At 46.5% G+C, this 12,321-nt stretch overlaps 1 protein-coding gene across 1 annotated transcript in view; it reads left to right on the top strand.

Moving 5' to 3' along the window:
• The first annotated feature begins 1,141 nt into the window (after positions 1-1,141).
• GRTP1 (growth hormone regulated TBC protein 1) overlaps positions 1,142-12,321 on the top strand; it is a 30,420-nt gene continuing 19,240 nt past the window's right edge. The window contains exons 1-3 of the mRNA XM_080662051.1: positions 1,142-1,634; positions 2,034-2,185; positions 8,265-8,423. Of these exons, the coding sequence (XP_080518177.1) occupies positions 1,588-1,634; positions 2,034-2,185; positions 8,265-8,423 (358 nt within the window). The 5' untranslated portion in view covers positions 1,142-1,587. The remainder of the gene's footprint in view (positions 1,635-2,033; positions 2,186-8,264; positions 8,424-12,321) is intronic.

Here is a 12,321-nt window from a genome sequence, read left to right on the forward strand (position 1 = left end):
AATTTCCTTTTATCTCACCACATTTCCGATGCAAAATTCAAAATACACGGTTCAGGCAACTTTTCGGTGGCCTCCCAGCTAGGGAAAGCAGTGCAGGCAGAGTCAGCATGCCATAATACTGCAATCTCAGTGCGACTGTGAGCCGGACCAACAGAAATGCAATTCAAAAGCAGGGCAGCCCTGGATCTCCAGGGAGGAGTGGCTGATACACTGTTTTTGTTTGGCGGTGCTTTCCTTCAGAAGTGAAAGGCAGATGAAGCTGCGTGATCAGATTGCTGTTCATTTTCGGAAAGTACTGGGAGTTGACTCAAGCTCCCAAGGTTCTGGACACAGCATTAGGGAGGCGGCAGCCCCCACAGCTGCCGGCTGCAGTTTGGGGAGTGGTGCAGATGCCTGAGCGCTTAACTCCAAGTCACCCCAGATGGCAATCCTGCAGGGCGCGGCACGTCCCTCCAACTGCTGGGTTGTAATAGCCAAGGCCTGTCAGTTCTGACACCACAGCTCCTGGCAGTTGCCATTTTCCTAGGCCCGGCTCACTGCAGTCCGGGTTGGGTGGAGAAGGGAGGCAGGAAGGAACAGGGCAGGTTCTCAGGTCTGAACTGTAGGTTGTGGAGATCAAATTAAAAAAAAGAAAAAGAGAAGAAAAAAAGACTTGCTTTTTCTGCATAAAGCAAATAAAAAAGGTATCACAAGTCAGAACTCTGGCCTTTGGAACTGCTGGGCACTGAGCCTTGAAGGAATCTCGGAAGAATCCAACCTGGATGATCTTCTTCAGCTTTTACTCGAAGACTAAGAGGCCTGGAGGCTGGGAAGACGACCCGGCTCGACCCCCTGGTTCTCCCATCCCTTAGCCGGAGGCTCGCGCCTGCCCACCATCCCGCCCAGCGCCATCCCGCCCGCCAGGTTGCCCCCTATCCCGCTCCTCGGGTCTCCTCATCCCGTTCCTGCTGTCCCCCATCGCGCCCCTGCACCCCCACCCCGTTCCCCGCTCTACCCCCACCCACCCCCGTTTCCACCCCATCCCCACCCTGCACCCGGTCCCCATTCCCTAGCTCCCAGCGCCTCCTCCCTTTAGGCAGGGAGGGAGTCGTGGGCAGGGCTACCCCCTCCCAGGCTCCCGGCACCAGCGGCCTCCGGACTACGACTGCGCCCTCCGCCCTCCGCCCTCGGCCCTCCGCAGGGGCCGCGGGAGCAGGTGCAACCCCAGCGCCCGCCCTCTCCCCCTCGCTCTGGGGCCCCACCCGCCCCGTCCCTCCATTTTCCCGGGCCTCCGCCTTATTCCCACGCCGCTCACCGTCCCTCCCCACCCTCCCCCCGCACTATCTCTTCCCTTCCCTCCCCCTCCCCCTCTTTGCAGCACCACCCTCCCCTCTCTTCTCCCCCCTCCTTCTGGCCCCGCCCCCAGCACCGCCTCTCCCCTCCCCCACCCCTAGCACCGCCCCCTGCCTCCGGAACCCCCTGCACCGCCTCCCTGCGCCCGCGGCGGTGAAAGGACTCTGGCTGCCCCGAGTCCCGGGAGGCGGACTTGGCACCCCCCCACTCCGCCGAGGTCTGGGCGGCTCAGGGCAGCCACCCCGCCTCCTCTGCATGGAGCCCTCGGAGCGCGAGCAGGCAGCGCGGGAACGGGTTCCCAGGTGGGCGCTCAGGGCAGGACGCCCCTCGCCCAGACTGGGGGTGCGAGGGTGGTGGTGCGGGATTTGGAGATGCGGCAATGGGACGTCGCGGGATTTGGGGGTGCGGGGAGTGGGACGGTACGGCGGTGGGGGTGCTGGCCCTTGCATGTCCCTCGGCAGGGGCGCATTCTTGCTGCTCTCTGCCGGAGACCCCCTTCTGCACCGGGGGTGGGTCCAGGGCGCGCCCCCCCGCCCGCGGGTCGGTCATGGCTCCTGACGGCCCCGCCCCTCCACGCGAGGACCCGCGGGCGGGGGCGTGGAAGAGGACCCTCTGGGCAGGGCCCCGCGCTCTGTGCCACTGTTCGCACGTGCGTGGGGAGCTTGATTCTGGGCTACAGGGTGTTTCTTTTTGTATTGCAGGATTGATCCGTATGGGTTTGAAAGGCCTGAAGATTTTGATTATGCAGCTTATGAAGAATTCTTTTCCACCTATCTGGTGATACTCACTAGAAGAGCAATAAAATGGTCTAAACTTCTAAAGGGAAGTAGTAGTGTCCAGAAAAGTATGAGAGGTGAGTTTGGAACTTGGTCCACACGCACTCAACAAACAGGTCACTGGCTGATAAATGCTCCTGGGGAAGAGGGGTTCAGGATTCCTTAGACACTCCTAATCCAGGGAGGCTGCCTTGAGTCTGGCGTCTTTCCCAAGGATCCAGAGATTGGGAAGTGGCAAGGCAGGTGTGTGTCCTACGTAGGCTCCAAGTTGAGGCTCAAAGCTTTGAATTCAGCTAGAACTTGCAGGAGCGTTCTTTCTTTCCGTTGAGATGGGCCTGCTTGCTTTCCAGAAGAAAATTGGTTTTCTGCTTCTCAAAATGAGATTGGCCAGGGCTCTCCACTTGTCCATGCTTGTGACCAAGCCCTCCCTGCGTCCCTTACTGGACCCCTCCTCACCTGTTCTGCCCCAGCCCCTTCCCTTCCTCTCTCTAGGCCTGGGGCCACCTCCCTCAGGCCTCCTCTCTGTTCCTCCAGCTAGCACCTGCCTCTCCTTGGGGTTCGTCCCCAGCCCCTCCCATCTTTTTCAGGTGCTGACTGGAATGCCACTCCATGAGGCCTTCCGGAGTTCCTGTCTGGAATGGCACTCCCCCATCACACCAAGCATCCACACACTTTTCACCCCTTTCCTGCTTATTTTCTCCTCTTATTTATTTTATCATTTGTTTCCCCTGCTGGACTCAAAGATCCCTCTCTGCTGGCAGGGATTGGTCAGGGTAATTGCTTCAGTGTTTAAGTGAATGAATGAATGAATGAATGAATGAAGTGTTTCGGTGGTAACTGCTGGGCAGGGGAAAGGGCATTGGTAGGAGTGTGGCCCTTGGTAGGAGTTAAGAGAAGTCAGATAAATGATGCAGAGAGTTGTGTAGAGGGTTCCTGAAATAGGACATTGATGACAATTAAGGCTGAGGACAGGGGTCAGAGGCAAGGGACAGAACTGTGTGACTAGAGTATTAGGGCCAGAGATGGAGCCAGGGGACCCTGCATATAGCCACACATCACCTGGACCTGGCAGACAGAAGCCAACTGTAAAAGGAATTATGAGCAAGGGAATGGAGAGATCAATTTTTGCTTTTAAAGCAGTGCATAGGGCTCAAAGTGGTCCCAGCACACAGTAGGTGCCTGGAATATATTTGTGGAGTTGACAGAGGGTTGGGTGTAAGCAGGTGGGTCTGGGAACTTATCCGGTGAGGCAGGGGTCAGGAGCTATCCCTACATACTGGACAGTCCTCCCTCCTCCAGGCTATTACTGATGTGGGTGCTTAGTAAAAACTCAGGTAGCCCAGCCAGAATGGCTTATTGTTTTTGCATCATCTTGTGCTCTAAAAGGTTGCTGGCTTGATTTCTAGTCATACCTGAGTTTCGGGTTCAGTCTCTGGTTGGGGCACATATGGAAGGCAACCCGAGGATATTTTTCCCATTGATTTTTAGAGAGAATGGAAGGGAGGATGAGGAGAGCGAGAGCGAGAGAGGGAGAGAGACAGAGAGAGAGAGAGAGATCAATGTGAGAGGTACATCCATTGGTTGCCTCTCGAATGCGCCCCGACTAGGGAACAAACCTGCAGCCCCCGTACGTGCCCTTGAACCTTGACTAGGAATCAAACCCACAATCCTTCAGTGAGAAGGCCGATGCTCTACCACTGAGCCACACTGGCCAGGGCTGCCTTTAATTTTTCCTTTCAATTTATTTTTAAAAGTTGAATAGTCTTTTTGTTTTAAAAAGTTACATACAAGTATTCAAAAATAAACAATTTATATGCATGGTAAAATGTCTTAATCATACGAAAAGATGTAAAGTGATACTAAGTTTCTCTCCTGCCCCAGGCTCTAGTCTCCTATAAAAGTGACTGATCACTGGTGACTGTCCTTTTGTCTCCCCCAGGAACAGGGTGTGCACATGAGCATGTGCATGCACACATGTGTATAAATGCAGCAGCCACACCCATGGGGCTGCAGTTTGCTTTTATTGCAGAAGAAGGCCTCCTGTCCAACATGGTTAACTCTGGACTACTAAGCCAGAGGTCAGTTAAAACAGAGAATCACAGCAAGTTGATGTTTGTCATTCGATTCTGTCCTATCATCTCCTTTCCTTTGAATAGGGTAGGTCCACTAATTTAAATTTTGTATCACACTCTCAATTCATTGTCTCTATTTTCCAGTATTGGGTTTTTTGGATGTTGTTGGGTTTTTTTTCCCACGTAGAGCAAGAATTAAAGCGACCTGAATACAGACTCCTCCCAGATGTTGATTCTTTTCCCCATCCTGCAGTTATCTTAAACCTGATTCAAAGATTCTGTTTTGCTTTTGCTTTGGGTACCTGTCTCTTTCAACTCTTTCTAAAAATTTAGCTTGGTTTTTACTGAAATAATTCCTGCTTGCTTGCTCTAATATTTCTAAGATGTATGTAATGTCAGTTAAACTGTGTGATTATGGTGACAAGTATTTTTACAGAAAGCTAACAGGATTGGATAACAGGTTTAGGAACAAATATGTTTGATTCCTGATAAGCCTTCAGCTGAGGAGATGGGATTCAGGGTCAAGGTGAACTGGAGAGCCTTATGGCCTGATGTGGTTTCAGGGAATGCACAGATTTGTTCAGCGAGAGCGTGTGGTGTGGCCTCACAAGGTCTGTGATCCAGGATGTTGCCACTGGAGCTTGGTGTAGTTTCCGGGTGTGACAAGGAAGCAGTTAGAGCATGGGCTGTCAGGCATAAACACAGCTGGACAAGTTATTCCAGAATTGGGAATCCAGTTTTCTCCTGCCATGCATCCTAGGCTGACTGACGTGTAGTCAGGTACGTGACATCTCGAGGAAGAGATGACATGGAAGGGATTTTGGTCCTGCAGTGACCAAGGAACTCAGTCTTGGAACCTCATCCTTGAATATCAGCTAGCACACCTTGAAATCTCCCTTTGATCCTGTTTTTTTTTTGTTGTTGTTTTCTTTTCACCTTATCTTGCTTTTGTTGTTGTTGTTGTTCTATTTTGTTTTTTCTCTTTGGGGGAGGATTTTCATCTGTATTGCCCATCTTAAAGTCTCCAGTAACACAAATCTCTATAAATCTTGACATTCAGCCTATGTTCAGGTAACTTAGGCTGCTTGATTATGCTACTTGTGGATATGATGAATATTTTTCTTTTTCTTTGTCTACAGCAAATATCCACTAGGGGCCCTTAAGACAGCTTACTCTTCCTCCCACAACCTTGAAGACCAAGCTCAACAAGCTTCGCCCTGTCTTGACCTAGCTCCTATCCTTACTCCTGTTCATGTCCCATCTTGATGTGAAGGGACTCCACAAGCCGAAAAGCCTCCTGGCCACTTGCTTCTTCTAGATCTCTTTCCCAGTGGCTTAGAAAATCGGCACATGTAAATTAGAAATAAATTACAAAAACACATTTTCAAAGACAAATACCCAAAACTGGAGATTTGCTTAACTTTGTTGGGGCAGACAGTTGGAGGTTAATTCTCTGGAGTCCAGCTTCTTTTTAAAAAAGTTTTCCTATTGTTTTTCCTTTACATTTTATTCTTTTGCAAATGTCTGTGGTGAGCCCTCCCCTTGGGAAAGGGTCAGTCTCTGAGGGCAAGTAAACTATTTTCATTCTTTCCCGGAGAAACATTGTAAATTCAGATAGCAAACATCAAAAAGTAGCAAAGACATGTGTTCTCCAACTTGAGCTCTGACTATATTTCAGGTACTAGGCTGAGTGCTTTCCTTATATTTTATAGATGAGAAAGCGGAGACCTGTTCAAGGTTTGAGGCTAGGGAGTCACAGTAGAGCCAGTGTCTAACTCCATAGGGAGGAGTTTAGCCATTTTGTACTTTTTCTTTTTAAATTACTTTTCTTTTTTGCTATTTAAATCTTTATTGTTGAAAGTATTACATATGCCGTCTCCCCTCATTGACCCCTTCTTAAATTACTTTTTAGAATTTGTAGTGAAATGCACTCTTATTGGTGTATAGTTCTATGAATTTAGACAAACCCATAGAGTCACATAACCTCACCACAAGCAAGAGTCAAAGTAGTCCATCACCTTCAGAACTGTCTTCTGCTGCCTGTTTGTGGGCAGTCCCGCCCCCACCTCAGGACAACCACTGATCTCTTCGGCCATCAGAAAATGTACTATAAGTGGGATCATACACTTTGTAGCCTTTTGAGTCTAGCTTCTTTCAGTTAACATAATGTGTTTGAGATGCATCCATGATCTTGGGTGTATCAGTAGTTCATTTTTTATTGCTGAGGAATATTTCACTGTATGGTGTACAGAGGAATATTTCACTGTATGGTGTACAGTGAAACAGATAAAAATATTTTTTTATCTGTTCAGCAAAGGACATTTAGGATGTGTGAGGCCAACATTATAAATATTCACCTACAGTGTTTTGCGTGAAGTTAAGCTTTCATTTCTCTTGGGGGAAATACCTAATCATATGGTAACTGTATGTTTAATTTGTAAGAAATTTCAAACTGTCTCTCCAAAGTGGCTGTACAATTTTGCTTTTCTACCATCAATGAATGAGATTTCCTGCTGTGTCACATTCTTGCCAGCACTTAATATTTTGGTATTTTTTATTTTGGACATTCATTGTTGGAAAGACTATTCTATATCTGCATTGAAGTGCCTTTGCAACTTTGTCAAAAAGCAATTGATTCTATTTATGTGGGTCTGTTTCTAATTTTGTTCTTTTCTTTTTTAAAACAATATATTTTTATTGATTTCAGAGAGGAAGGGAGAGGGAAAGAGAGATAGAAACAGCAATGATGAGAGAGAATCATTGATTGGCTGCCTCCTGCACGCCCCCCACTGGAGATCAAGCCTGCAACACAGGCCTGTGCCCTGACCAGGAATCGAACTGTGACCTCCTGGTTCATTGTTTGATGCTCAACCACTGAGTCACATCGGCTGGGCATTGAATATTGATTACTGAGGTCACTCATGGTTTCTGGCTTATTTTCCTATATGTTTCTATGGTCATTAGAAAACTACTGATTACCTTTTCACATATTTATTTTCAATAAAAATATTCCTCCCAAATGCTGTAGTTCTCAACTTACAGAGATTAGCTGCAAAACAAGACAAGGGCATCTGCAGCTGCAGCCGTCGCCCCCAGCCAGGTGCTGCACACAAGCTCACGGCTCGGGGACCTGCTGTCTCCTGTTTTCAGTTTGTCCTCTCACTGGTCTCTGCCCCCAGAGGACTTTCCAGAACATCCATGTGACCTTGGTCCCTACTCTTGCACCATCACCTCCAGGGAAGGACAGTGCTTCTGAGCCTGGTGCACTAGGGCCTCAGGGTCTGTCCCTGCCCACAGCTGACCCTCCAGCCCTCGAGGCTCTGCTTGTAGCTTCCAGGACCAGCGGAGGGTCTCTTCCTGTTTCATGTCCCTTCACTTGGTGTGGCTTCTGTCCCTTCAGTTTTCCTGACATTTCCTCCCCTGTGCAGTGCCTGGGTCCCAGTGACTATTTCTGGTCCAAGTTGCCCTGAGCAGGGGATCGAGGCTGGGCCTGTGGCTAACCTGTCTTTACATCTGTGGAGTCTGGCACAGTTTGTGTGGCAAGAGGCGAGGGAGGACCAGTGGACGGACTTTGGAGCCCCTGTCTGGACAGTGAGGAAGAAGTATGGGGTTACTGCAGCCTCTCACTTGGTAGTGCTCAGTGTGGGAGAGAGCAGGAACCTGTAATGAGTGTATGTACCAGTTTCAGGGGTGATGTATGGAGTTTTGCATCTTTTTTTTTTTTTAAATATTTTATTGATATTTTACAGAGAGGAAGGGAGAGGGATAGAGAGCTAGAAACATCGATGAGAGAGAAACATCGATCAGCTGCCTCCTGCACACCTCCCACTGGGGATGTGCCCGCAACCAAGGTACATGCCCTTGACCGGAATCGAACCTGGGACCCTTCAGTCCGCAGGCCAACGCTCTATCTACTGAGCCAAACCGGTTTCGGCTGCATCTTTTTAATGTTTGATTTAAGGAGAGAACTGGTGAGCTAAAGGCACTGAAATCAGTGCCATTTGCTCAAAGGGCCCTCTATGAGGTTCTGACCTTGGGACATGTCTGTCTGTCCTTCTGAAACTGTCCCTTCTCTCGGTTTCAGTGAAGCGCTATATCCGGAAAGGTGTTCCACTTGAGCACAGGGCCCGCGTCTGGATGGGGGTGAGTGGAGCCCAGGCCCAGATGGAGAGGAACCCTGGCTATTACCACCAGCTTCTCCAGGGAGAGAGGAACAACACCCTGGAGGAGGCCATCAGGACAGGTGAGCATGGCATCCCTCCCTGGGTGCATGATGCCAGGCAGGAGGAGGAGTGGGAATCATCCCCAGACTGGGTTGGTACTCAGTCTTTGAAGTCACGATGTTGACAAAGAAACAAACATGGTTAAAGATGCACCAACTGATTTCAATTTGAAATTTTATTTTTCTTAAAGGAAAATCAAAGCTTAAGTGTTCATGAGGGGAAAACAATGTCTTTTTATATATGATTTCAGAGAGGAAGGGAGAGGGAGAGAGAGATAGAAAAACATTAATGAGAGAGAATCATTACTGATCGGCTGCCTCCTGCATGCCCCACACTGGGGATCGAGCCCGAAACCTGGGCATATGCCCTGACCGGGAATTGAACCGTGACCTCCTGGTTCATAGACTGACACTCAACCACTGAGCCACACTGGCCGGGTGAGAACAATGTCTTTAATTTATTCAGCAAATATTTGAGCGCCTAGCTAGCTAGTGAGGAAAATGACCATGGAAAGACCAGACTTCTTCCATGAAGAAGCCCTCCAGGAGAATGAGAGGGCGCTAAGCAAGCAGTCATAATACAGTAGGTAACGCTGTAAGGCATTTGTGCCTGCCAGGAGCACGTGGGACTTACAGGTACAGCTACATATGTATCTTAAAGCCACACACCAGAGTTTTCTTTCTTTGTGTCAAACTCTTAAGAATTGTCTAGGGATGCTGGTATTTTGGGCCTCTGATCTCTTCTTCCTCCACTTTCCTCATAGTTACATAGGCTCTCTGGCTCTCAAAAGTTCGAAGTTCTCAAAGAAAAGTTTAACCTAAATTGAATAATTACATTTTAAGGAAATACATCTGCCATTCTGATTTTAACAGTTTTTGGGAAATAGGTAAACACAAATAGTTCATTTTAAAAATTCTATTACTTTCCGTGCTGAGAGGTTGTCACACTGACTTGTGACAGTGAAAGAGTGGTGTGTCCCCAACATAAGGAATGGGGTCCTTCAGTCCTCAGGGTCTCATATGCCCAGGGTTGGAACCAGTGGGGAGAGCTGGGGGTGCTGAACCCTCTGGCTGCATCCTGATTGAACAGCAAACTGGGGTCAAAGGGCTCAGAACAGAAGCTGTTGCTGGCTTTGCAGGCATAGCCTGGGGTATCACTCAGCAGGGCCAGAAATGCTGAGTCAGGTTGGGAGGTCCAAGGGAGGCTGAGCATAGTAAACAAAATAGAATGTTGCTATTGGTTTGACAAATGAATTTAGAGGCTCTGTTTAGTGCCAGTATTTTTGGATAAATATTTTTTTTATTGTGGTAAAATATACATAATATAAAATTTACCATTTTATCTTCCCAAACTGAAGCTCTGTTCCCATTAAACACTAACTTCCTGTCCCCCAGTCCCTGGTACCCACCATTCTACTTGCTGTCTCTAGGAATTTGATGACTCTTAAGTGTAACTGGACAATCAATGGGTCTAGGCTGCCTGTCACTACTTGAGCCAGTTAAGCAGAGACAGGGTTGAGTCATATATGAGCATTTATTCCAAAAATGCCCACCGTGTGGAAGAGCAGCAAAAATCTGCTCTGCACCCCACCATAAGCCAGCTGCTTATATTGAGTAGGACAAAGATTATATGGTGAAATAAGAAAAAGTGTATGCCAAATGGGCAGTTTTCATGTAATGAGAGCTGGAGATTTGCAAAGGCCTGCAGGTATGCAAAGGCTGGGGGTCTTCAAAGGGCTGGCGGCTCTGGTTTCTGCAACAAGATTATTAATCTTTCCATGCTAATAGGCAGCTCCCAGATGGGGAGGATGGGCCACATTTCCAGGTGAGCGCCCAGGCCCCACATGCAACTCCCAGTCAGGTTAGAATGTGCTTTCTTTAGTCAGAACAAAACAATCACAGTTAACAGAGCATGGTTAATATTTCTTACAGTTATAGCTGGTTCCCACTATTCTATTTCTGCCCCTATCATAAGTACCTCTTATAAGTGGAATCATACAGTATTTGTCTTTTTGTAACTGGTTTCTTTCACTGAGCATAATGTCCTCAAGGTTCACCCATGTTATAGCATGTGTAGAATTTCCTTCCTTTTTAAGGTGAATAATTATTCATTGTATGTAGAGACACAGTTTTGTTTAAAATTCATCCATTTGATGGACACGAAGGTTGCTTCCACCTCTTGGCTATTGTGAATAATGTTGCTATGAACATGGGTGGACAAATATCTCTTCGAAACCCTACTTTCAGTTATTTTGGATATATTCCCAGAAGTAGAATTGCTGGATCACATGAAAATTCTGTGTCTATTTTTTTTTTTTTTAGGAATCTGCACAAATAATTTTATAGGATTAGTAGAATGGATGTTTCATCCCATGTAAGCATAGTCTGAATGTCCCTGTCCACATTCACTTCTACAATTGAAGGTAGCATTTCCTGTAGAAAGATTTAAAAACATATGAAAAAATTTCTCATAACCAAAAATATTACCAAAAAAATGAGCACAACTGCTCATTCTAGTCTGAATTAGTAAAAAATGAAAATAAGAGCACTCATTTTCTCCTGATCAGCTGCAGTTTTTGGAATGCCTAGAATTCCAGAAAAAAAAATTTGTGGAAATTTTTAAAAATCTAAATGATTCAAGCCCACCCAGAGACACAAAAACAAACAAACAAATGAATTAGGAATTTTAGTTAATGACAGTGAATCAATTACTTCATTAATTATAACACAAATGTATCATACTCATAAAAAATAAATAAAATTAAATACATTCAAATAAAAGTTTTTTAAAAAATGTATCCATGGCTAATAAAACAGAGAAACCCTATATCTCCCACCTCTTGGCACCTTCTTGGGGATGACACTACTCAGTCCTGAACCATTGCAAAGCTCCTTCTCACTGTCCCTGTGATACTGTCAGGCCTTCAGGTTGTCAGAAATGAAAGGCGTAGGCTGAGGCAAGGATGGAGAATGAGACAGACTTATGGGGGGGCATTTAAAAAAGCAAAATAATTTTTTTGTAGAAAACAATAAAAAAATAACGTGCTTTGGGATACTAAGCTTGTTGTTCAGCCCAGATCTAGTTTTTCATAAGCAAAGACAAGGCCTGGGGGCCAGAGGATCATTGTTGCAGCATAAATCTTTATTGTTCAGATTATTACAATTGCTCCTCTTTTTTCCCCCCATAGCTCCCCTCCACCCAGTTCCCTCCCCACCTTCTGCCCTTACCTCCCCTGCACTGTCCTCATCCATAGGTGTACGCTTTTTGTCCAGTCTCTTCCCGCACCCCCCCCCCACACCCCTTTCCCTTCGAGAATTGTCAGTCCACTCCCTTTCTATGCCCCTGATTCTATTATATTCACCAGTTTATTCTGTTCTTCAGATTTTTTATTCACTTGGTTTTTAGATTCACTTGTTGATAGACATGTATTTGTTGTTCATAATTTTTATCTTTACCTTTTTCTTCTTCTTCCTCTTCTTCAAGAATACCTTTCAGCATTTCATATAATACTGGTTTGGTGTTGATGAACTCCTTTAGCTTTTTCTTATCTGTGAAGCTCTTTATCTGACCTTCAATTCTGAATGATAGCTTTGCTGGGTAGAGTAATCTTGGTTGAAGGTTCTTGCTGTTCATCACTTTGAATATTTCTTGCCACTCCCGTCTGGCCTGCATAGTTTCTGTTGAGAAATCAGCTGACAGTCTTATGGGTGCTCCCTTGTAGGTAATTAACTGTTTTTCTCTTGCTGCTTTTAAGATTCTCTCTTTGTCTTTTGCTCTTGGCATTTTAATTATGATGTGTCTTGGTGTGGTCCTCTTTGGATTCCTTTTGTTTGGGGTTCTGTGTGCTTTCTGGAGTTGTATGTCTATTTCTTTCACCAGGTAGGGGAAGTTTTTGGTCAACTTATTTCTTCAAATAGG

This window comes from Plecotus auritus (genome assembly GCF_963455305.1).
Source record: "Plecotus auritus genome assembly, chromosome: 3".
Classification (NCBI taxonomy): domain Eukaryota; kingdom Metazoa; phylum Chordata; class Mammalia; order Chiroptera; family Vespertilionidae; genus Plecotus; species Plecotus auritus.